General features: G+C 42.6%; 1 protein-coding gene across 1 annotated transcript in view; it reads left to right on the top strand.

The window, feature by feature from the left end:
• Positions 1-7,196: 7,196 nt before the first annotated feature.
• Positions 7,197-21,474, top strand: part of TBC1D22B (TBC1 domain family member 22B) — an 80,613-nt gene continuing 66,335 nt past the window's right edge. Inside the window, exon 1 of the mRNA XM_047102423.1 lies at positions 7,197-7,379. Within this exon, the coding sequence (XP_046958379.1) occupies positions 7,324-7,379 (56 nt within the window). The 5' untranslated portion in view covers positions 7,197-7,323. The remainder of the gene's footprint in view (positions 7,380-21,474) is intronic.

The following is a 21,474-nucleotide window of genomic DNA, read 5'->3' as shown; positions in this document are numbered from 1 at the left end:
CACAGAATCTGAAGCAGGCTCCAGGCTCCGAGCTGTCAGCACAGAGCCTGACGTGGGGCTCGAACTCATGAACCGTGAGATCATGACCTGAGCCGAAGTTGGATGCTCAACGGACTGAGCCACCCAGTCTCCCTGAACCTGTGCTGTTTATAAAAATGGAATACTGTACAGCAGTGAAAATGAGCAAACTACACTCATCAATGTGAACTAAAGCTAAATCTCAAAACCCCAGTGTTGTCTAGAAGCAGCAAGCACAGGGGCTCCTGGGTGGCTCAGTCAGTTAATCGTCTGACTTCAGCTCAGGTCATGGTCTCACGGTCCGTGAGTTCAAGCCCCACATCAGGCTCTGTGCTGACAGCTCAGAGTCTGAAGCCTGCTTCCAATTCTGTGTCTCCCTCTCTCTCTGCCCCTCCCCCGTTCATGTTCAGTCTCTCTCTGTCCCAAAAATAAATAAAAAACGTTGAAAAAAAATTTAAAAAAAAAATCTTTTTTTTTTTAAAGCAGCAAGAAACAGAATAGGTACAATACAATGTCATTACTATAAAGAATACATTATTTAAGGTTATGAACATAGGTGGAAAAGTATAAAGAAAGACAAGAGGACAATACAAAACCCTGCACAGTGGTTGTACCTAAAGTGAGGAGGAAGGGGAATGTTAACTGAACACTGTTCAAAATTAAACAAAAATTAGAGACAACAATTGAGGAATATTCACAGAGTGGAACACAATATTAGAGCTACTATGAATCAACTAAAGCTCCATTTATCAACAGAATACTGAATGAAAAAAGCGAGTGGCTGAAGTTTATGTGTAGTGTGGCGCTATTTATAAAGTTTCAAAATGTGAAAAACATGATTATGGACATTCATACGTAAAGTAAAAGTTTGCAACATGCATAGAAAGCTGAACACATAACTCAGGATTGTGGTTTCCACGGAGAAGGGGAGGGGAATAGGACCAAGGAGGAACAAAAAGGGGACTTCAGGTTTACTGTAAATTTTTTGTTTCTTTTTTTTATTTTTATTTAAAAAAAAAATTTTTTTTTCAACGTTTTATTTATTTTTGGGACAGAGAGAGACAGAGCATGAACGGGGGAGGGGCAGAGAGAGAGGGAGACACAGAATTGGAAGCAGGCTCCAGGCTCTGAGCCATCAGCCCAGAGCCTGACGCGGGGCTCGAACTCACGGACTGCGAGATCGTGACCTGGCTGAAGTCGGATGCTTAACCGACTGCGCCACCCAGGCGCCCCGAAATTTTTTGTTTCTTAACCTTGTTCTTATGTGTTCTTTATTCTTTTTTTATGTTTACTTTATCTAAAAAAAATTTTTTTTAATGTTTATTTATTGTTGAGAGACAAAGGGTCACAGAAAGTGAGCAGGGGAGGGGCAGAGAGAGAGGGAGACACAGAATCCCAAGCAGGCTCCGGGCTCCGAGCTGTCAGCACAGAGCCCAACGTGGGGCTCAAACTCACAAACTGTGAGATCATGACCTGAGCTGAAGTCGGATGCTTAACTGACTGAGCCACCCAGATGCCCCTATTTTTTTAATTATTATTATATCATTATTATTATTTAGTCTTTACATCTTTAAATAGTTGAAAAAAACTGAAAAACTAATATTTTATGATGTGAAAATTACATAACATTCACGTTTCTGCATCCAAAAATAAAGTTTTGTGGGAACACAGCTACACTAGTTTATTTTCATATTGTTTGTGGCTGCTTTCATGCTACAGGGCAGAGTTGAGCAGTTTCAACAGAGCCCGTATGGCTGGGAAAGTGGAAAATATTTACAGTCTGGCCCTTTATAGAAAAAGTTTACCTACCCCAGGTTAAATATCTGACATATATTTCAAAATAGCAAAAAAGAAAAATTCTGGAAATAGAAAGATATATAATTCCACCACCTAACAAAATTTCCTTAATTTTCCTATGTTTTCTTCAGTCTGACAAAACCCATCTATTTTTTAAAAAATTTTAAAATATTTATCCATTTTTGAGAGATGGAGAGAGACAGAGTGCAAGCGGGGGAGGAGCAGAGAGAGAGGGAGATAGAATCCCAAGCAGGCTCCACACTGTTAGCACAGAGTCTGATGCAGGGCTCAAACTCACAAACTGTGAGAGCATGGCCTGAGCCGAAACCGAGTCGAACACTTAACCCTACTGAGCCACCCAGGCTCCCCTGTGACCACTCTAACTCCCTTTACTCCAACAACCTCTTGTTCCTTCAGTCTTTTTGCTTATCGCTTTGCCTTCTCTAATATAACTGATTTCTCTCATTTTGCTCTTTCTAGAGGTTGTTTAGATATCGAGAAAGCTCTGTTGCCTTTAGATCCCAGGTTGACCTCACCATCCCTTTGGTAACTCAACAGAACATTCTGTGGTGCATTGTGAGGGCTGCTCCTTGCTCTCCTGTCTTAACCCTTCTTCTCATCACAGGGTCCACTCCACTCCTTTGCAGAGGTTAAAGTCTGCCAGTGATCTCCTGGTAACTCAGTCCAAAGGCTTTTTCCTCGATTTTTATCTTCCCCAATCAGGCTCCTTTTTACTATTCTTCAAGTCTCTCTCCCCCTCTCTCCCTCTCTTTCTTTTTCCTATGGTGTCTCTACTCAGGGCTTATCTCTTCACAGAACTTTCTCTAAGGATTGGGATACACCCACCTCTTTTGAATCCTCCTGCAACCCACACATGGATCATTCCCTTAACTCTACTTTGCCCCCGACTGAGTTGTTTTACTCTCCTTTGAATGAAGATGCAGTTAAGCAGGGAAAGGTTTAAACCTTGCAGGCAGATTACATTGAGAGTCTTCTATTCATACTTTCAAAATAATCAAACCTGGGGTACCTGGCTGGCTCAGTCCGTAGAGCATGGGACTCTTGGCCTCGGTGCTGTGACTTTGAGCCCCACATTGTGTGTAGAGATTACTTTAAAAAATACATTTAAAAAAATCAAATCCTTGAGATAAACTCAAGGGTCAAAGGCCATAAGGTGCTTGAAACAGATCTATGAAGGGAGGTCCACAGATAAGCAGCATCAGTGTCACGGGGGGGCTTATCAGAAATGCAGAATTGTAGGGGCGCCTGGGTGGCTCAATCGGTTAAGCAACTGACTTCGGCTCAGGTCATGATCTCGCGGTTCATGGGTTCGAGCCCCGTGTCGGGCTCTGTGCTGACATCTCGGAGCCTGGAGCCTCCTTCACATTCTGTGTGTGTCTCTCTCTCTGTTCCTCCCCTGCTCATTCTCTGTCTCTCTCTGTCTCTCAAAAATAAATAAACATAAAAAAAAAACCCAAAAAGAAATGCAGAATCGTAGGCTTTAGCCCAGACACGCTGAATCAGAATCTGGGCTTTTAACGTGATCTCTATGTGATCCACATGTATATTAAAGTATGAGAAGACTGGCCTAGAAGCTGCAAAAGAGTTTGAAGAGGACAGTCTTTCCAAGATAGGAAGGGAGACTGTTCTTCAACCAAGAGTAGCGGCAAGCTTGTAGTCTTTGGTAAAGTGGATGCATCCTAGTAGGTGTTAGAAAACATGGTTTGTAACATGTTTTCCAACAACAGCAAAATGTTTATGAACAACATAGAGCCAAAGGACAAGAACAGTTTATACTTTTCGTTTTCCTACTTAGTCAATATTAAGCACCGACTATGTGCCAAGTGCTATCCCAGGTGAGAACAGCAGAAAACAAAACAGGCAAAATCCCTGCCCCAGAGGAGCTACATTCTAGGGATGGAGATGGGCAACAAAGAAGTGCATAATAGGCCAGGTGGTGATCATGTGGAGGGGTCTTTAAGGAGCTTGGATTTTATGCCAAGTGTGATGGAGCCATTGCAAGGTATTGAGCAGAGGAGTGACATAAAGTGACTGACATTTTATTTTATTTTCTTTTTCTTCCCCTGAAATATACATGTTTATTATTTTTTAAAATTTAAATCCAAGTGAGTTAACATATAGTGTAATGATGATTTCAGGAATAGAATTTAGTGATTCATCATTTACATATGACACGCAGTGCTCATCCCGACGAGTGCCCTTCTTAATGCCCATTGTTCATTTAGCCCATCCCCCCACCCAACGCCCCATCAGCAACCCTCAGTTTGTTCTCTGTTTTTAAGAGTCTCTTATGGTTTGTCTCCTTCTCTGTTTTCATCTTAGTTTTGCTTCCTTTCTCTTATGCTCATCTGTTTTTTTCTTAAATTCCACATATGAGTGAAATCATATATTTGTCTTTCTTTGACTTATTTTGCTTAGCATAATACCCTCCAGTTCCATCCACATTGTTGCAAATGGCAAGATATCATTCTTTTTGATCGCCGAGTAATACTCCATTGTATATATACCACATCTTTATCCATTCATCAATCGATGGACACATGGGCTCTTTACATACTTTGGCTGTTGTCAGTTGTGACTAACATTTTAGAAGGCTCTCTCTGGATGCTCTCTGGGGAAGAGACTCTAAGGGGGAAAGAGTGTAAGCAGGGAGGACCAATAGGAGGCTGCTGTATAGATGTGGTTGGTTTAGATTTTGATAATGATGGTGGTGGTGGTGAGAAAAGGACCAACAATCTCAACTATCTTAATAGAGACTATTTGGGTTGAGGTGGCTGGGTGCTTAACAAAGACTATTTAAAGGGCCACGTGGGTGGCTCAGTTGGTTAAAGGTTGGACTTCAGCCCAGGTCATGATCTCACGGTTTGTGAGTTCAAGTCCCGCATTGGGCTCTCTGCTGTCAGCACAGAAACCCCCCTCTTATCCCTCCCCCCCAAAAAATAAACACTGGGGTGCCTGGGTGGCTCAGTAGGTTAAGTGTCTGACTCGTGATCTCAGCTCAGGTAATAATCTATAGGTTCATGAGTTCGAGCTCTGCACTGGGCTCTGTGCTAACAGCATGGAGCCTACTTGGAATTCTCTCTCCCTCTCTCTCTGCCCCCACCCCACTCCTGATCACTCTCTCTCTCTCAAAATAAATAAACTTAAAAAAAATGAACATAAAAAAAGACTATTTAAAAAGTTTTTTTTTTTTTAAATTTTTTTTTTCAACGTTTATTTATTTTTGGGACAGAGAGAGACAGAGCATGAACGGGGGAGGGGCAGAGAGAGAGGGAGACACAGAATCGGAAACAGGCTCCAGGCTCCGAGCCATCAGCCCAGAGCCTGACGCGGGGCTCAAACTCCCGGACCGCGAGATCGTGACCTGGCTGAAGTCGGACGCTTAACCGACTGCGCCACCCAGGCGCCCCTATTTAAAAAGTTTTTGTCAGATGACAAGAGTGATTTTTTTTTTTCCTTTGGGTGAGAAACTGGCTTAGATGTAGAAAACAAAGAGTAGGAATAATAGCACGTCTCTGGATTGAACGATGTTAACAGCATCCCCCGGGAATCAGTGTTATTTAACATCTCATAAACAATTAAGAAAAAGGAATACTTTAAGACATTTTTTGGTGTACACATTACAGTCTGCTTTCCACATAGTGAAATGTCAAGTCAATAGGGAGCATCTTCTGGAATATTTCTAAAGCTATGTGAGTAGGCTGGAAAGTGGCAGGTGACTTGCCACATGGACAGTATAAGGCAGCTAACACAGGGGGACACAATTCTGAACTGCCAGTTACCACCAAAGAAAGGGATCTAGAAGTTGCTGTACATTATTCCTTTGAGATGCCAGCTCTTGTAAAGTCCAAAATGCCAGCAAAAGTTCTGGCTGTCCAGAATAAAGACAAAGCATCAGTTTCAACAAAAACCTCAGGAAACTCCTCGTGGAGCCCAGTATGCAGTGCTGGTCACTGCATTCGAAGAAAAAGAAAAGCCAAAGAAAGGCAGCTAAAATGATTTAAAGGCTAGACGGGCTTTTGTTTTTTGGATTAAGTGCCCATAAAGGTGATTATCTGAGACTATGAAAGTCTATGAAAGCTTGGAAAATTTATAGAAAGTAAAATAGCCCGTTTCATGGTTGCAAAATTTACAAAAGAAGCTTGAAAATGGGGGTAATGTCTATATAGAAAAAGGCCATTGGAGGGCATATGTTCTTTTTTAGACAGGGGGTCCTTAAATGTTCTCCAATATGTGGGAGGATGTGTTGTAACAGCAAACAGAAGCTGGGATGGAGGACAAGCAGCCCACCTCAACAGTTCTTTTTTAGGACAAACATTACTTTGGACTAGGGTGTGCTCTCTGCCCACCCCCTCATTCTCCCTGCCCACCCCAATCACTGTAGTATACAACCACAGAAACTCACAAAGAGCAAAAAACACTGACAAGACATTCAAAGGATTCAAAAACGCTGTATCAAATCTCATTCCAAGTGAAAACTAGATTGAAAATGAATTCAAGGGTGATAGATTTATAATAGATTAATAAAGGGGATTAAAGATGTTTGGGGGTATATCCTTAATCTTTGTGATTCACGCCTTGGAGATATGCTATGTCCCGGCAGGAAATGTTACTTAGTAGTCTGAATTGGATGGAAAAAAATAAGAGCATGTCCTAAACAGTCAGTTATCTGGCTTCTCATAGTCAGAAAGTGGCAGTTAATGATAGAAACACGGATTAAATTATTTGAATTTTACCCCCAGAACAAATCCTTTACTAGTGATCAATTACCAGACGAATGGGAGACTCTTATGAACCAACCGTTACTCATGTGTTGAACAGTTAGCAACCCTGGGCTATTGGATACGTATTGATCTTCCTTCATAGATTTAACAAAAAAAAAAAAAAAAAAAAAAAAAAAAAAAGACTCCAAACGGAACAGGGAAGGGTGAGGAGGATAATAACCAGAGTGACATTGATTTGGGAGATGTTAAAAATGGGCTGCAACCACCACATGGCCGTTATTTTTAGGTCAAAGATTTATATATATAAATACATATGCTCTGTCTTTCCAAAAAATATTAGGCTCAGGAACCTCATTCCCTCCCGAAAGAAAACAGTACTCTTTCTTCCTTCCCCATAGGTCCCTTTCTTTACCTGCTTCTTCCACTCCCAGGGTTAAGGAACTTTCAGCTCCGCCTCCCTGCTCTTCCAAGCTCCTCCTTCCCGGTCCACCTGTGTGCCCAGTGCCTGATGTCACTTTTCGGCTTCAGCGGCCTGCAGGATTCCGGCTCCCTATTGGTCTGTCTGACCACGGCCTGCGCAACCCACCAATGGCAGCGGCGCTGGGTGGGGGGGTGCCCACATCCAAGATGGCGCCCCCAGGAGCTGGGAGCGGGTGACCGGCGGCGGGGAAGCGGCCTGGGTTGGCCCTCCGATTACGGGGTCCTGGGGGCATCTCGCCGGGTACCCCCTGGCCCGCCTGCAAGGCCTTCCCCGGCCAGAGCAATGGCCGCCGAGAACAGCAAGCAGTTTTGGAAGAGGAGCGCCAAGCTGCCGGGGAGGTAAGCCCAGGACGCCGAGAGGAAGAGATTGGACCAAACCCTTCCAGATCCTAAGCCCTAAATCCCGCGGCCCTGGGGCGCCACCGACCTCGAAAGGCTGGTTTGGGGGAACCTGGGCTGGGGGAGCTGGGACTGCCTGGTGGCGGCGGGGCAGCTGTCGAGCAAAGGTAGCGGGCAGCAAGCTTTGGGAATGGCTGGGTGTGGGAGCACACCAGGGTCTGGGGGCGGAGGGCGCCGAAGCCGGTGCCCTCCGCCGGAGGTGGCCGGAGTCTGGGTGTAAAGGACAGTGGAGTTGGGTGAATAGCCAGTGTCGGTCCTGGATTTGGAGGGTCATCCCCAAAGCTGTCTCTCACTTTAAATATAACTCCTTCTTGGGGGTCTCTATCACGCACAGGTGGTTGCTTGCATAAGGGCTGGCCCCTTCCCTTGCTTCCCCAGATCTTTACGTATGAATCTTTTCTTGGACTCTCAAAAGATTCTGGTGGGAGCTTGGGATCGTATGCAGGGGGACAGAAAAAGTGAGGAAAATTCTCCAGCTCGACCTTGCTTTATCTTGAGTTGGCTACTTCCCATTAGGAATTATTACAGAGTGACTCAAGGATCGAGGTTATTTCTTTAGCATTTTCTATGGATTTGTTTAACCCCAAGTGACCTCTTCCCTCTGCGTTGTAATGTTCCTGTGCAAATGCACGAGATTCTTTCATTCTTCAGTAGTTTAGTTGGAGAGCAGACCTTTTAAGCTACTCGACTCCCCTCCCCTTTTTGATGTATGTTGAGAGCTTAGCATTTGTACATCCATCAATCTGCTGTTGGTTTATAGTTTCAATTTGTTTTGGGCAGAGCCCTGAGAAGCATAAGGAATGTATATCTCAGTCAGGAATTTAAGATTTCCACCAGCCATAGGCCACTGGGTGATGAAATACATGTTTGCTTGTGCCCCACATGCTACTTTTCTTAATGGATAAAAGGTCTTTTCCTTCAGGGACAATCCTTTGAATTTGTGTGTATATGTGGATTTTTTTTTTTTTAATAGCAAAATGGAAATTAGGGTCAGTGATGGCTATGTAGCAGTCTTATTTAGGATCCTATTAGACATAGGGAGAATGGGAATCAGCTTTTAGTAACACATTATTAGAATAATGCAAGAGAATGCAGAAATAGCTTCAGATTAAAGTGCTGTGGAATTACAATGTTAATACTAATGCTAAAGACTTCTATGTTTTTAGATAGGCACCGTTTCCTGCCAACTGATTTGTTTTCCTTCCTGGTCTAGGGAGCTCTCCAGTGTCACAACTGCTGTTTTCTGGGGTTTTCCATGGTGAGATCATTCAATTTTGACATCCTAAGGTTATAGTCAGAATCAGTGGGAAAACTGTTAAGTCAGGAAGCAGTATTTGAGATGTGGGATATGGCGGGGTCTTTTACGCCTGCTGACTGCTGATTGTTATGAACAATTTTTTGTTTTCCATATTTCCTCTTTTGGACTATAGGAGCAGTCAACTTTTTTCAGAGCATTGCTTTTGTGCTCTGTAAGTAAGAGGAGTCTTTTCTGTTTCTTCAAGTTTCTGGCTTCCTTTTTCATTTTGAAGAGGAATAGAGGAGAGAACATTTGAGTTCAGAAAGGCCTGAGTTATTACTTGGACTCTTACCTGTGTGATCAATGACAAATGATTTACTCAATCTCTCTAGACCTCAATTTTCTTATCTAAGAAGTGAGGATAAAAATACTTCCTCGGGGTTACTATCAGGACTAAATTAAACATCCTATTTGTAAAGAACCTAGAACGATGTTTATTTAGCACATTATAGTTGCTTAATAAATACTAGTTATGAGGATTCTTGTGATTAGAGCAAGTAAACATTTAAAAGAATATTTCTCAGCTCCTTACTCCAGTACTAGGTATTTATGTTTATTGTTTATCTTAAGGCATTGAAATGTTGGCACAGCTCATAACAGTTTTTAGTACCTTGCTGGTTGAAGAGAACTATTGTTTAGCTGTGTTCTTTCAGTGGGGAGCCCTAGCAGCTGTTGGTTATGGGAGAAAATTAAAGTTTTTTTAGATAGAAGGTGCTTTGATTTAAGGAAAAGACTAGGGTGTTTTCCCAAGAATAGAAGTTTTGCATTTGTACTCTTTCAGTGTTTGTGAAGAACTTTCTCCTGGGTGGGGAAATGACATCAGTAACTTTCTAGGTCCATGGCAGCCTAGAAGTGAAACTAGTTTTCTCTGCAAATTGAAAGGTAAAAATTCAAAGTGATGGCAGTTACTTTCAGTTTCTTTGATCATGGTCTAGCAACCTTAATGACAACAAATAGGAATTTTATTTCGTAAATTAGCCTAAGTTCAAAATGAATGAAACATCCTTTTTAAAAATAACATCCTTTGTTAATTCACATACTATGAACACGCGTCCCTTTGAAGTGTACAGTTCAGTGGTATTTGGTATAGTCGTCCAAAGTATAGATGGTTTTGTGCAACCAGCACCACCAATTTCAGTACATTTTCATCACCCCACAAAGAAGCCTTGTATTCGTCCCCTCACCTCGGCCCTCGGCAACCACTAATCCTTCTATTTCAATGGATTTACCTTTTCTGGGACATTCCATGTAAATGGAATAATGTGAGGGGCGCCTGGTGGCTCAGTTGGTTAAGCGTCCAGCTCTCGATTTCAGCTCAGGTCCTGATCTCACAGTTTGTGAGTTCGAACCCTGTGTCTGGCTCTGTGCTGGCTCTGTTTTTGAAGGCTCGCCCATGTTGTAGCATGTATCAGTATGTTGTTCCTTTTTATGGCTAGATAACATTCCACCAATTATACTTCATTTTGTGTATCCATTCATCAGTTGATGACGTTTGGGTTGTTTCCACTTTTGGGCTATTGTAAACAATGTTATGAAATTCACGTGCAGGTTTTTGTGTGGATGTGTGTTTTCCATTTTTTGGAGTTTATGTAGAAGTGCTAAGTTATATGGTAACTGGATAGAATTAAACATCTTTTAAAATTTTTTAATTTATTTAAGTTTATTTTATTGAGAGAGAGAGAGAGAAAGAGAAAATCCTAAGCAGGCTCCCCACTGTCAGCACAGAGCCCGATGCAGGGCTTGAAGTCACAAACCATGAGATCATGACCTGAGCCAAAATCAAGAGTCAGACACTTCACCAACTGAGCCACCCAGGCGCCCCTGTTTTTTATTTCTTGAGAGAGAGAGAGAGAGAGAAAACGCTTGAGCAGGGGAGAGGGGCAGAGGGAGAGAGAGGGTAACTCTTAAGTAGGTTTCATGCTCAGTGCAGAGCATGACTGGGGGCTTGATCCCATCATCCTGGGATCATAACCCGGGCTGAAATCAAGAGTCAGATGCTCAACCCGACTGAGCCACCCAGGCACTCCTTAAACATCTTTTAAGATTCTCTCAGTTATTTATAAGAGCCTTATGTACTTACGACATCAAATGGTTCTTCTCTAGATGCCTAGAAAGATAGGCAACACTCTATACCGTGTGGTTAAGAGTTTAGGCTCTGGAAACTTGCAACTGGGATAAATAAGTTCTGGAGATCTCATGTACAGCACAGTGATTATAGTCAACAACACCGTATTATAAACTTCAAAGTTGCTAAGAGACTGGGTCTTAATTGTTCTCACCACAAAAAAGAAATGATAATTATGTGACTTGATAGAGGTGTTAGCTAATGCTAAGGTGGTAAACACTCTGTACACTTTAAATTTTTTTTTAAATTTATATTAGAGAGAGCACGAGCGGAAAAGGGACAGAGAGAGAGGGAGATGGAGACAGAATCTGAAGCAGGCTCCAGGCTCTGAGCTGTCAGCACAGAGCCCAACCGGGGCTGGAACGCACAAACTGAGATCATGACTTGAGTTGAAGTCGGATGCTTAAATGGCTGAGCGACCCAGGCGCCCCTGCACTCTGTACACTTTAAACTTATGCAATGTTTTATGTCAATTATATCTCAAAAAAAAAAAAAAAGCAGATTCTGGAACCTGACTGCCTGGGTTCAAATCCCAGCTTTGCCACTTTCTAGCTGTGTGACCCTGGGCAAGATACATAACTTCTCTGTGCCTCAATTTCTTTATAAAATGGGAGCAGAGTACCTATCTCATAAGGCTGTTGGGAGGATTAATGAGATAATACATAGAAAGTGCATAGAAGGACTCAATAACATTAGCTATTATGAAAATGATAGTTATGGTTGTAGTAGCTCATTTTTAATTTGTTTCTCCCCCTTGCTCTAGTTTCTGAAACTGGGATTCAAATTGCGCCGCCTGGGTGGCTCAGTCGGTCAAGTGTCCGATTTCGGCTTGGTTCATGATCTCACGGTTCGCGAGTTCGAGCCCCGCGTCGGGCTCTGTGCTGACAGCTCAGAGCCTGGAGCCTGCTTCAGATTCTGTCTCTCCCTCTTTCTCTGCCCCTCCCCTGTTCACACTCTGTCTCCCTCTCTCAAAAATAAATAAACATTGAGACTGGAATTCAAAAACTTTGATCACTGGTATGTCTGGAGCCCCCAGTGAGTCCTGGGTAAAGAAGAAAACCCCAAACAAAGCACCCCCTATTGCTAATCAGGCAGAAGATTTACAGAGACGCAAAGAAGCCTAATGCAGGGCAGCTGTGGCTATCAGGTGTTCATTATCACCGAGGAGTATGATTGTGAGCAGCGGTCCTAAAACTTTAGACTTTGGTGAGTCACCTGCAGGGCTTGTTGAAACATAGATTGCCAGGTTTCTGATCCAAGGTAGCCGTAGGTAGCCAAGGTTTCTGATCCAGTAGGTCTGAGATGGGACCTGAGAAGTAGACTTTCTCAGAAGTTCTCAAGTGATTACTGCTGCTGCTAATCTGGGGGCTGCATTTTGAGAACCACTGGGATAAGAGCCCTGAATCAAACTGAAAGCAGCCTGAGTTCCAGCGTTGGGAGCCTTTGCCTTGTGGATTTTGAACATTTAACACATCTCCGCTTGGCTGTCCGATAAGTGTCTCATGCTGAACGCACCCACACAGAACTCCTGATTTCCACATGTGCCCTCTCCTGCCAAGCCACTCATTCCATTTCATTTAATGGTCCCGCCATTCACCAAAATCCTAACGTCTGATCCTTCTCTTTCCTTTCCTGCCTCATTCAGTTCATCAGCAAGTCCTGTTGGGTCGTCGCAATATACTCTGGGTCTGAGCCGTTCTCTCCTCTCTCTTGCCTGGACTACTGCGTTAGCCTTCTAACTGGTGTTCCCGTTTCTCTTCTTGCCCCTCTCTCTCATTTGTAATTAGAACGAAATCCAAACTCTCTATGTCTTCCAGGCCCTTCATGTTGGAAAGATAGGCCGAGTTAAGGACTTTGATATTTATCCCAAGAGCAGTGGGATGCCGTTAGAAGGTTGGTGGGGGCTGTGGCACGATCAGATTCACATGTATAAAAAAATATTCTGGCTGCCCTGAGGAAAATGGCTTGGACCAGCATTTTCTTTCTTTTTTTTTTTTTTAATTTTTTTTTTAACGTTTATTTATGAGACAGAGAGAGACACAGCATGAATGGGGGAGGGGCAGAGAGAGAGGGAGACACAGAATCGGAAGCAGGCTCCAGGCTCCGAGCCATCAGCCCAGAGCCCGACGCGAGGCTCGAACTCACAGACCGCGAGATCGTTACCTGAGCCGAAGTCGGACGCTCAACCGACTGAGCCACCCAGGCGCCCCATGGACCAGCATTTTCAACAGTTAGGGATGGGAGACACACAGTTGGTGTTTTGGGTGGGTTAAATCTGGGCTGTACTGGACTGTGGGATGTTTAACACCCCTGGCCCTTGCCCACTAAGTGCCAGGAAGACCCACCATTTATTGGGACAAACACCTTTCCCACATACAAGTTTCCAAACACTTCAGTCACCACCCACCCCTGCCCCCCACTGGGGATCAGGATGAGTATAGTTAGGTGGCCACTGCAGTCAGTGGAAGGAGAGGTGATGATGGCTTAGACTAGGGCAATGGCACATAGAGGTCAAGTTTGAGAATATCAAGAGGACTTGGTAAACCACTGGATTTAGGGAGTGAGGGAGAAGGAGATGCCACTCCCAGGTTTCTGACTTAGCTGGTCAGGTAAGAGTGTGATGTCATGCACTTAGAGAAAAAGCCAAGTTTCAGGACCAAGTACTTAAATACTCTATGCTCAGTTTCCATATCTATGAAATGAGAGTTTTGGATTGAGTGACCTCTAAGGCTGAAGCTGAGGATTAAGTTTAAAGTTCAACTAGTATTCAACGAGCTTCAACTCATGTCAATGGGTATTTCTCTTTTGCTTTGTCACTCACACCCGGCATGACTGATAGGTAAGAGTAGATGGTGTGGGGGCCACTGAAGGTGGGCTTTTCTATCTCGTGCTTTTGGAAGTAGCAAATTGCTGGCCCCATGAGCATCTGAGTGTCGTGAAACTGTAGAATGTCTAAGGCCACTGCAGGTAAGGAAACTGAGGCCAGAGAGGGAAAGTGACTTGCCCCAAATCACGCTGTGTAGCTGCAGATTTCTTGACTCTGGGTCCGGTGCTTTTTCTGCTACTTCTTCCCTCAGTCAGTCTCTGCCAAGATTAGGACACCTGTCGAGGCACCTCATCCAGGCCAGGGGTGTAGACGCTTCCAGTGAAAAGATGTAGATAAGACCTGGAATAGGAGAGACCAGTGTGAGCCAAAGCCCAGCTAGTTTCCCACATTCTTATTTCCAGTCCTTCTGGGAAGGGCTTCTCCCTCTTTTTAAGCAAATGTGTTTATTGTTAAAATTAGGGAGGGGTGCCTGGGTAGCTCAGTCGGTTAAGCGTCCGACTTCGGTTCAGGTCATGATCTCACTGTTCATGAGTTTGAGCCCCGTGTCAGACTCTGTGCTGACAGCTCAGAGCCTGGAGCCTGCTTTGGATTCTGTGTCTCCTTCTCTCTCTGTCCTTGCCCTGCTCATACTGTCTCTCTCTGCCTCTCAAAAAATGAATAAATACTAAAAAAAAAAAATTAAAATCAGGGAGTGCTTTTTAGCATTAAATGAAGTTGAGAAAAGTGTCTAATCACTTAAATTATTTAGGAGCTTGCAGATTTGCAACTAAAAACCTCTGTCATTTGGTTATTTTCCATAACATTTATGAATCTGATAGTGGACTCAGTGTTATGGTCCCAGCCTGTCTGGGCATGTACACTGTATTACAACCTATTCTTAGTTTGGAAATGTGTGACTGATAAAATTAAGTGGCTAGAAGATACTAAATTATCACAGAGACAGCATAGAACCCCAGTTCTGGAAGACTTCCATCAAATGAGTGTGTGAACCTGAATCAGTTGCCAACATGTTTGGCTTTAAATCACATAGGTCTGTTCCCATATTTGCTTTTGCTCCTTTGTCAGCACTCAGCAAACACCTGTTGAATTTTCCTACCAACGGTTTTGCACTATGGCGACGATGCAAACCAGCTATATGCCAATACACCCTGTGGTGTTGGTTTTATTAAGGAGAACGTCGGAGGTTGACCAGGAGTTTTGCTCACTTTTGTCTCCATTGCGGTACGTGCTATGGCATTCATTTCTCTGCATGTGCAGCGTGATTTCTCCCAAGATGCCGGGTTTGCCTCTAGTGTTGAGGTTTAATGAGCCACTAGTCTGCCTAAGCAGAGGCCTGGGGTTTGTAGAGTTCCAGTCTTCGCTCATTAAATTTTGTGTGTGTGTGTGTGTGTTTTGAAGTTTATTTTTTGTTTATTTAGAGAGAGTGAGTGCACACACGTGCACAACCAGGGGAGGGGCAGAGAGAGAGAGGAAGAGGGAGAGAATCCCAAGCAGGCTCTGAGTGCGGACCTGATGCCGGGCTCGAACTCACAAACCGCGAGATCGTGGCCTGAGCCGAAGTCGGACGCTTAACCGACTGAGCCACCCAGGCGCCCCTCGTTAAGTATTGTTAGTAAGTGCCTGCTGGAGTGTGTTGCACTCTGCCGGGTGGTGAGGGGACTGCAAAACAAGACATGGCGTCACCACTGCTCCCTAGAAGTGGGAAGTCTGCTTGGCACCGTGGCTTCCCCCGTGAGGACGCTGTGTATCATTGACTCTTGGGTTTCTCCACCACACATATGTTACTCTGCAATCAGAAAAACTGAAAAGTGCAGCGGGGTGAAAACACACTGTTGAGTGAGAAAAGCAAGACGTGGAAAGATAAGTGGCGTGTGGTCTTTTGTGTACGGTTTTAACACAAAACAGTATTTTATGTATGCATGTGTGTGTAGAAGTATAAAAACAGATGGAACGGATTTCATACCCACTTCAGGAGAGTGGTTATCTCTTGGGGACAAAGGGGAACAGGATGGGGGACTGCACTTGGGACTTCAGTAGTCTTCCCCAATTTTATTTTCTTAAAAAAAGAAATGTGACACATATTAACATTTGTTAAATCAGAGTGATGGGCTCATGGATGTTTGTTAATTTTTCTCTGTACTTGTCTTTTTGTTTGAAAATGTGAATAAAGTGCTTTCTGCACTTGTGTGGAGCAAATGCTTTTCAAATTTTGTGTTGGAGAGACCAGTTAGCCAGCCATGAAATTAAGTAATATTTAAAGTAGCATTTATGACTTAGGGTCAAAATAAGTCATATGTATAGTGTGGTGCCATTTATATAAAGTTTTAAAACACATGGAAAAAATACTATAATACTATAATATTCTTTAGAATATTATTTGGAAAATAAAAACATGAAGACAAAAATGAGGGTGAAAAATGCCAGATGCAGTAAAGTGGCTTCTGAGGACGGGAGGGAGGAAGAGGTTGGCAGGGTTTGAAACCCATGATGTCTTCTTTCTTTTTTTTTTTTTATTAACTTGTTTTATTTTTTATTATTATTTTTAATTTTTTTTAATGTTTATTTATTTTTGAGACAGAGACAGAGCATGAATGGGGGAGGGTCAGAGAGAGAGGGAGACACAGAATCTGAAGCAGGCTCCAGGCTCTGAGCTGTCAGCACAGAGCCGGAGGTGGGGCTCAAACTCACGGACCGTGAGATCATGACCTGAGCCGAAGTTGGACGCTTAACCGACTGAGCCACCCAGGCGCCCCTATTTTTTATTTTTTTAAATTTACATCCAAATTAGTTAGCATATAGTGAAACAGTGATTTCAGGAGTAGATTCCTTAGTGCCCCTTACCCATTTAGCCCATCCCCCCCCCCCCACAACCCCTCCAGCAACCCTCAGTTTGTTCTCCATATTTATGAGTCTCTTATGCTTTGTCCCCCTCCCTGTTTTAATGTTATTTTTGCTTCCCTTCCCTTATGTTCATCTGTTTTGTCTCTTAAAGTCCTCATATGAGTGAAGTCATATGATTTTTGTCTTTCTCTAATTTCACTTAGCACAATACCCTCCAGTTCCATCCACGTAATTGCAAATGGCAAGATTTCATTCTTTTTGATTGCTGAGTAATAATCCATTGTATATATATATATACACTACATCTTCTTTATCCATTCATCTGTCGATGGACATTTGGGCTCTTTCCATACTTGGGCTATTGTTGATAGTGCTGCTATAAACATGGGGGTGCATGTGTCCCTTCGAAACAGCACACCTGTATCCTGTGGATAAATGCCTAGTAGTGCAATTGCTGGGTCGTAGGGTAGTTTTATTTTTAGTTTTTTGAGGAACCTCCATACTTCCAGAGTGGCTGCACCAGCTTGCATTCCCAATGATGTCTTATTTCTTATGTACGAGTGGAGCACTGACCTCGGTATGCCTTATATTATGATCTAAATCGAATTCATTTAAAAAAGTTATTTACTTATGGAGTGCCTGTGTGACTCAGTCAGTTAAGCGTCTGACTTCGGCTCAGGTCATGATCTCGTGGTTTGTGAGTTCGAGCCCCGTGTCGGGCTCTGTGCTGACAGCTCAGAGCCTGGAGCCTGCTTTGGATTCTGTGTCTCCCTCTCTTTCTGCCCTTCCCCTGCTCGCACTCTGTGCGTGTGTGTCTCTCTTTCTCCAAAATAAATAATAAAAAATTAAAAAAAAAGTTATTTACTTATTAGAAGTAGTATAAGCCCTGATTTAGATATTTTAGGGAATCAGAGAAGGCATGGGTTAATGGATGCTGTGGGGTAGCGTCCGGGAAAATCTCATGGTGGGAAGTATAGAATTTGAAGGGAATGTTTCACTTAACAGAAACCCATGGGGGGAAGGGAAGGAAAAAAAAAAAAAAAGAGGTTAGAGTGGGAGAGAGCCAAAACATAAGAGACTCTTAAAAACTGAGAACAAACTGAGGGTTGATGGGGGGTGGGAGGGAGGGGAGGGCGGGTGATGGGTATTGAGGAGGGCACCTTTTGGGATGAGCACTGGGTGTTGTCTGGAAACCAATTTGACAATGAATTTCATATATTAAAAAAAAATGAAGGGAATGTTTCAGATTGGATATGATATTGAAATGGGAGAAGAGCCTGATTCAGTAGCTAAGAAATATTTGGAAGGCAGAGTGGAGACCAGCCCGCTCTAGAGTTGAGTGTGGTTTGGGAGGAGTAGGGATGGTCCAGGCTGACAGGTGAATTATAAATGCTGAGAAATTGAGCACCTTAATCACCAGGCTTTCAGTCAGTCTTCATTTAGTCTCTGTTTCATCTTCGTTTCTCTTTCTTTTCAAATGTCTTGGCTACTTTTTGAGATTCCGTAAACTGATTAATTAAAGTGTTTTAGGTACAGATGCATCATGGTTTTTTAGTTCAAGAGTACGTTAACAAATTCAACATGGGCTCTGATACCTTTGCTGAAGAAGTCCATCACTTACCTTGGCCTTTCTGGCTGTGCCGACACCTTGAGGCTGACATAGACAAAACAGCCTACCAGGCACCTGGGTGACTCGGCTGGTTAGGTGTCCAACTTGGGTCGTGATCTCATGTTCGTGGGTTTGAGTTCCACACTGGGCTCTGTGCTGGTGGCGCAGAGACTGCTTGGGATTCATTCTCTCTCTGCCCCCCTCTCTCTACCCCTCCCCCACTTGCTGTCTGTCTCTCTCAAAATAAGTACACTTTTAAAAAATTAAAAATATGGGGGAGAGGGGAAAATGGGTGATGGGCATTGAGGAGGGTGCTTGTTGGGATGAGCACTGGGTGTTGTATGGAAGCGATGAACCACGGGAATCTACCCCAAAACCAAAAGCACACTGTACACACTGTATGTTAGCCAATTTGACAATAAATTATACTAAAAAAAACAAACAAAAGCAAATAAAAATAAAACACAGCCTACCATGATTTTAAGATCTCCTTCCTGGATGGTAATTAATAGACCTGCACAATTAGGATTGCTTGTTTTTCTGCATGGACTACTGGCAGGTGGTATTACTCTTTTAAAAGGGAGACTCTAAGGACCTTCTCTTATTTTTCTGTCCATTCACCCAGTCTAACCAGCCTGTTGAAATCTTCCTGCAGGGTTTATCCTCTGGTCTTTATATTTTACTGTAAAGAGGCTTGTGGAGTTGGAGAACTCAAGCGTACTCACCTGCGAGTGTTTGCAAATATTAAAATACAAAGAAGTGGCCCTTAAAAAAAGTTTTTATTTTAATTCCAGTTAGTTAACTGTTGTATTAGTTTCAGGTGTACAGCATAGTGATTCAGCAGTTTCGTACATTACTCATCATGCCAAGTGCACTCCTTAATCCCCTTAAACCATCACTTAACTCACCCCGCCCCCCCCCCCCCCCAGCCTTTCCCTCTGGTAACCATCAGTTCTCTATAATTAAGATTCTGGGGCGTCTGACTTCGGCTCAGGTCATGGTCTCGCTGTTCGTGGGTTTGAGCCCCACAGCGGGCTCTCTGCTGTCAGCGCCGAGCCCACTTCCGACCCCTTGTCTCCCTTTCTCTCTGCCCCTCCCCTGTTCGTGTTCTCTCTCTTTCTCTCTCTCTCCCCCCAAATAAACATTAAAAAAAGATTCTCTTTCTGGATTTGTCTCTCTCTTTTTTCCCTTTGCTCATTTGTTTTGTTTCTTAAATTCTACATATGAGGGAAATCATATGCTATTGGTCTCTCTCTGATTGACTTATTTTGCTTAGCATTATATTCTCTAGCCCCATCCATGATGTTGCAAATGGCAAGATTTAATTCATTTTTATGGTTGGATAATATTCCGTTGTGTATGTGTGTGTGTATATATATATATATATATATATATATATATATATATATACACACACACACACACACACCGCATCTTTATCCACTCATCAATTGATAGACACTTGGGCTATTTCTATATCTTGGCTATTATAAATAATGCTGCTATAAATATAGGGGTGCAGGTATCCCTTTGAAATAGTGTTTTTGTAGTCTTTGGGTAAATATCCAGCAATGTGAATCCTGGGTCATATGGTAATGTTATTCGTAACTTTTTTTAAGTTTATATTTACTTTTTAGTAATCTGTACACCCAACGTAGGGCTTGGACTCACGACTCTGAGATCAAGAGTCACATGCTCTTCCAGCTGAGCCAGTCAGGTGCCCCTATTTTTTAACTTTTTCAAGAGCCTCCATAGTCATTTCCACAATGGTTGCACCAGTTTGCATTCCCACCTACAGTGCAAGAGGTTTCCCTTTTCTCCACATCTTCACCAACACCTATCATTTCTTGTGTTCTTGATTTTAGCCATTCTGACAGGTATGAGGTGATATCTCATTATAGTTTTGATTTGTATTTCCCTGATAATCAGTGTTGATGAGTATCTTTTCATGTGTCTATTGGTCATCTGTGTGTCTTCTTGGAGAAATGTCTGTTTATGTCGTCTACCCATTTTTAAATTGGATTATTTGGTTTTTGGGTGTTGAGTTTTATAAGTTCTTTCTATATTTTAGATACTAACCCTTTCTCAAATAGGTCATTTGCAAATATCTTTTCCCATTCAGTAGATTGTCTTTTAGTCCTGTTGATTGTTTCCTTCGCTGTGCAGAAACTTATTGTTTTGATGTAGTCCCAATAGTTTATTTTTGCCTTTGTTTCCCTTACCTCATAAGACATATCTAGGAAAGATTTGCTATGTCTGATGTCCAAGAGGTTGCTACCTATGTTCTCTTCTAGGATTTTTTGGTTTCAGGTCTCACATTTAGGTCTTTAATCCATTTTGAGTTTATTTTTGTATATGGTGTAAGAAAGTGGTCTAGTTTCTTTCTTTTGCACATTGCTGTCCAGTTTTCCCGACACCATTTGTTGAAGAGACAGTCCTTTTCCCATTGGATATACTTTCCTGCTTTGTTGAAGATTAATTGACCATATAGTTGTGGGTTTATTTCTGGGTGTTCTAGTCTGTTCCATTGATCTATGCCTTTTGGCTTTTTTGCTTGTGTTTTCATTTTTGTTTTGTGTCAGCCTTCTCTCTGTATGCCAGACTTTCCCGTTATTCTTTGATCCCTCTTATTTTCTTTCTCCTTTTTCTCTGCCTAGGAATCTCTGTAAACATGTTAAAATTGTATTTGTATCTCTGTAGTAGTATAGGTAATGGTTTGTTTACAAATTACTGAAGAACCTTTCAGAAAAGTTTGGGGAGTTAGAGATTCTTAATAGCTAAAAAGGTCAGAGCTATATCCATAAAGATTGTACATAAGAACATTCCCGCTGGAATCTTAGTAGAAATCAATATGAAAATGATTGAATTGGCTGCATTTTTATTTAAAAGCAACTTTGGGATCACACTGGTTATGTCAAACAAGGTAGTTGGTAAACTTGTTCTACTTTCTAAATGTTGGTAAGGAATAAATTACCAAAATGGGAGGGAGGAAGAAAGCCAACATTTCTTGGGCAATGAGCATGTGCCAGGTGGCATTCTGGATGTTTGCAAATCTACCTCATTACCTGCTAGTATTACTACCCGCCAGGAATTGTGCTAAAGGGCTTTTTACACGTTGACTCATTTAAACCTCCCAACTCTCTTAAGATTGCTTCATTTATTTCCTAAAAAGGTGATACATGTCCATGATACCAATTCAGAAAGTTTGTAGTAAAAACTCAGCCTCTCTGCTGCCGGGTTCTCCAGTTCCTCTTCTAAACCCCTGCTGCTGGTGTCATGTGTATTCTCTCAGAGATCTCTAATCATAGAGAAGTATGCGGATTTGTTTTATTTTAA

The sequence above is a fragment of the Lynx rufus genome, unplaced genomic scaffold, assembly GCF_022079265.1.
Source record: "Lynx rufus isolate CCGP_SWC_20201006 ecotype Redwood Valley unplaced genomic scaffold, mLynRuf1.p SCAF_6, whole genome shotgun sequence".
Classification (NCBI taxonomy): domain Eukaryota; kingdom Metazoa; phylum Chordata; class Mammalia; order Carnivora; family Felidae; genus Lynx; species Lynx rufus.
Note: the sequence above shows the minus strand (reverse complement) of the source record. Positions and strands in the feature narration are given on the sequence as shown.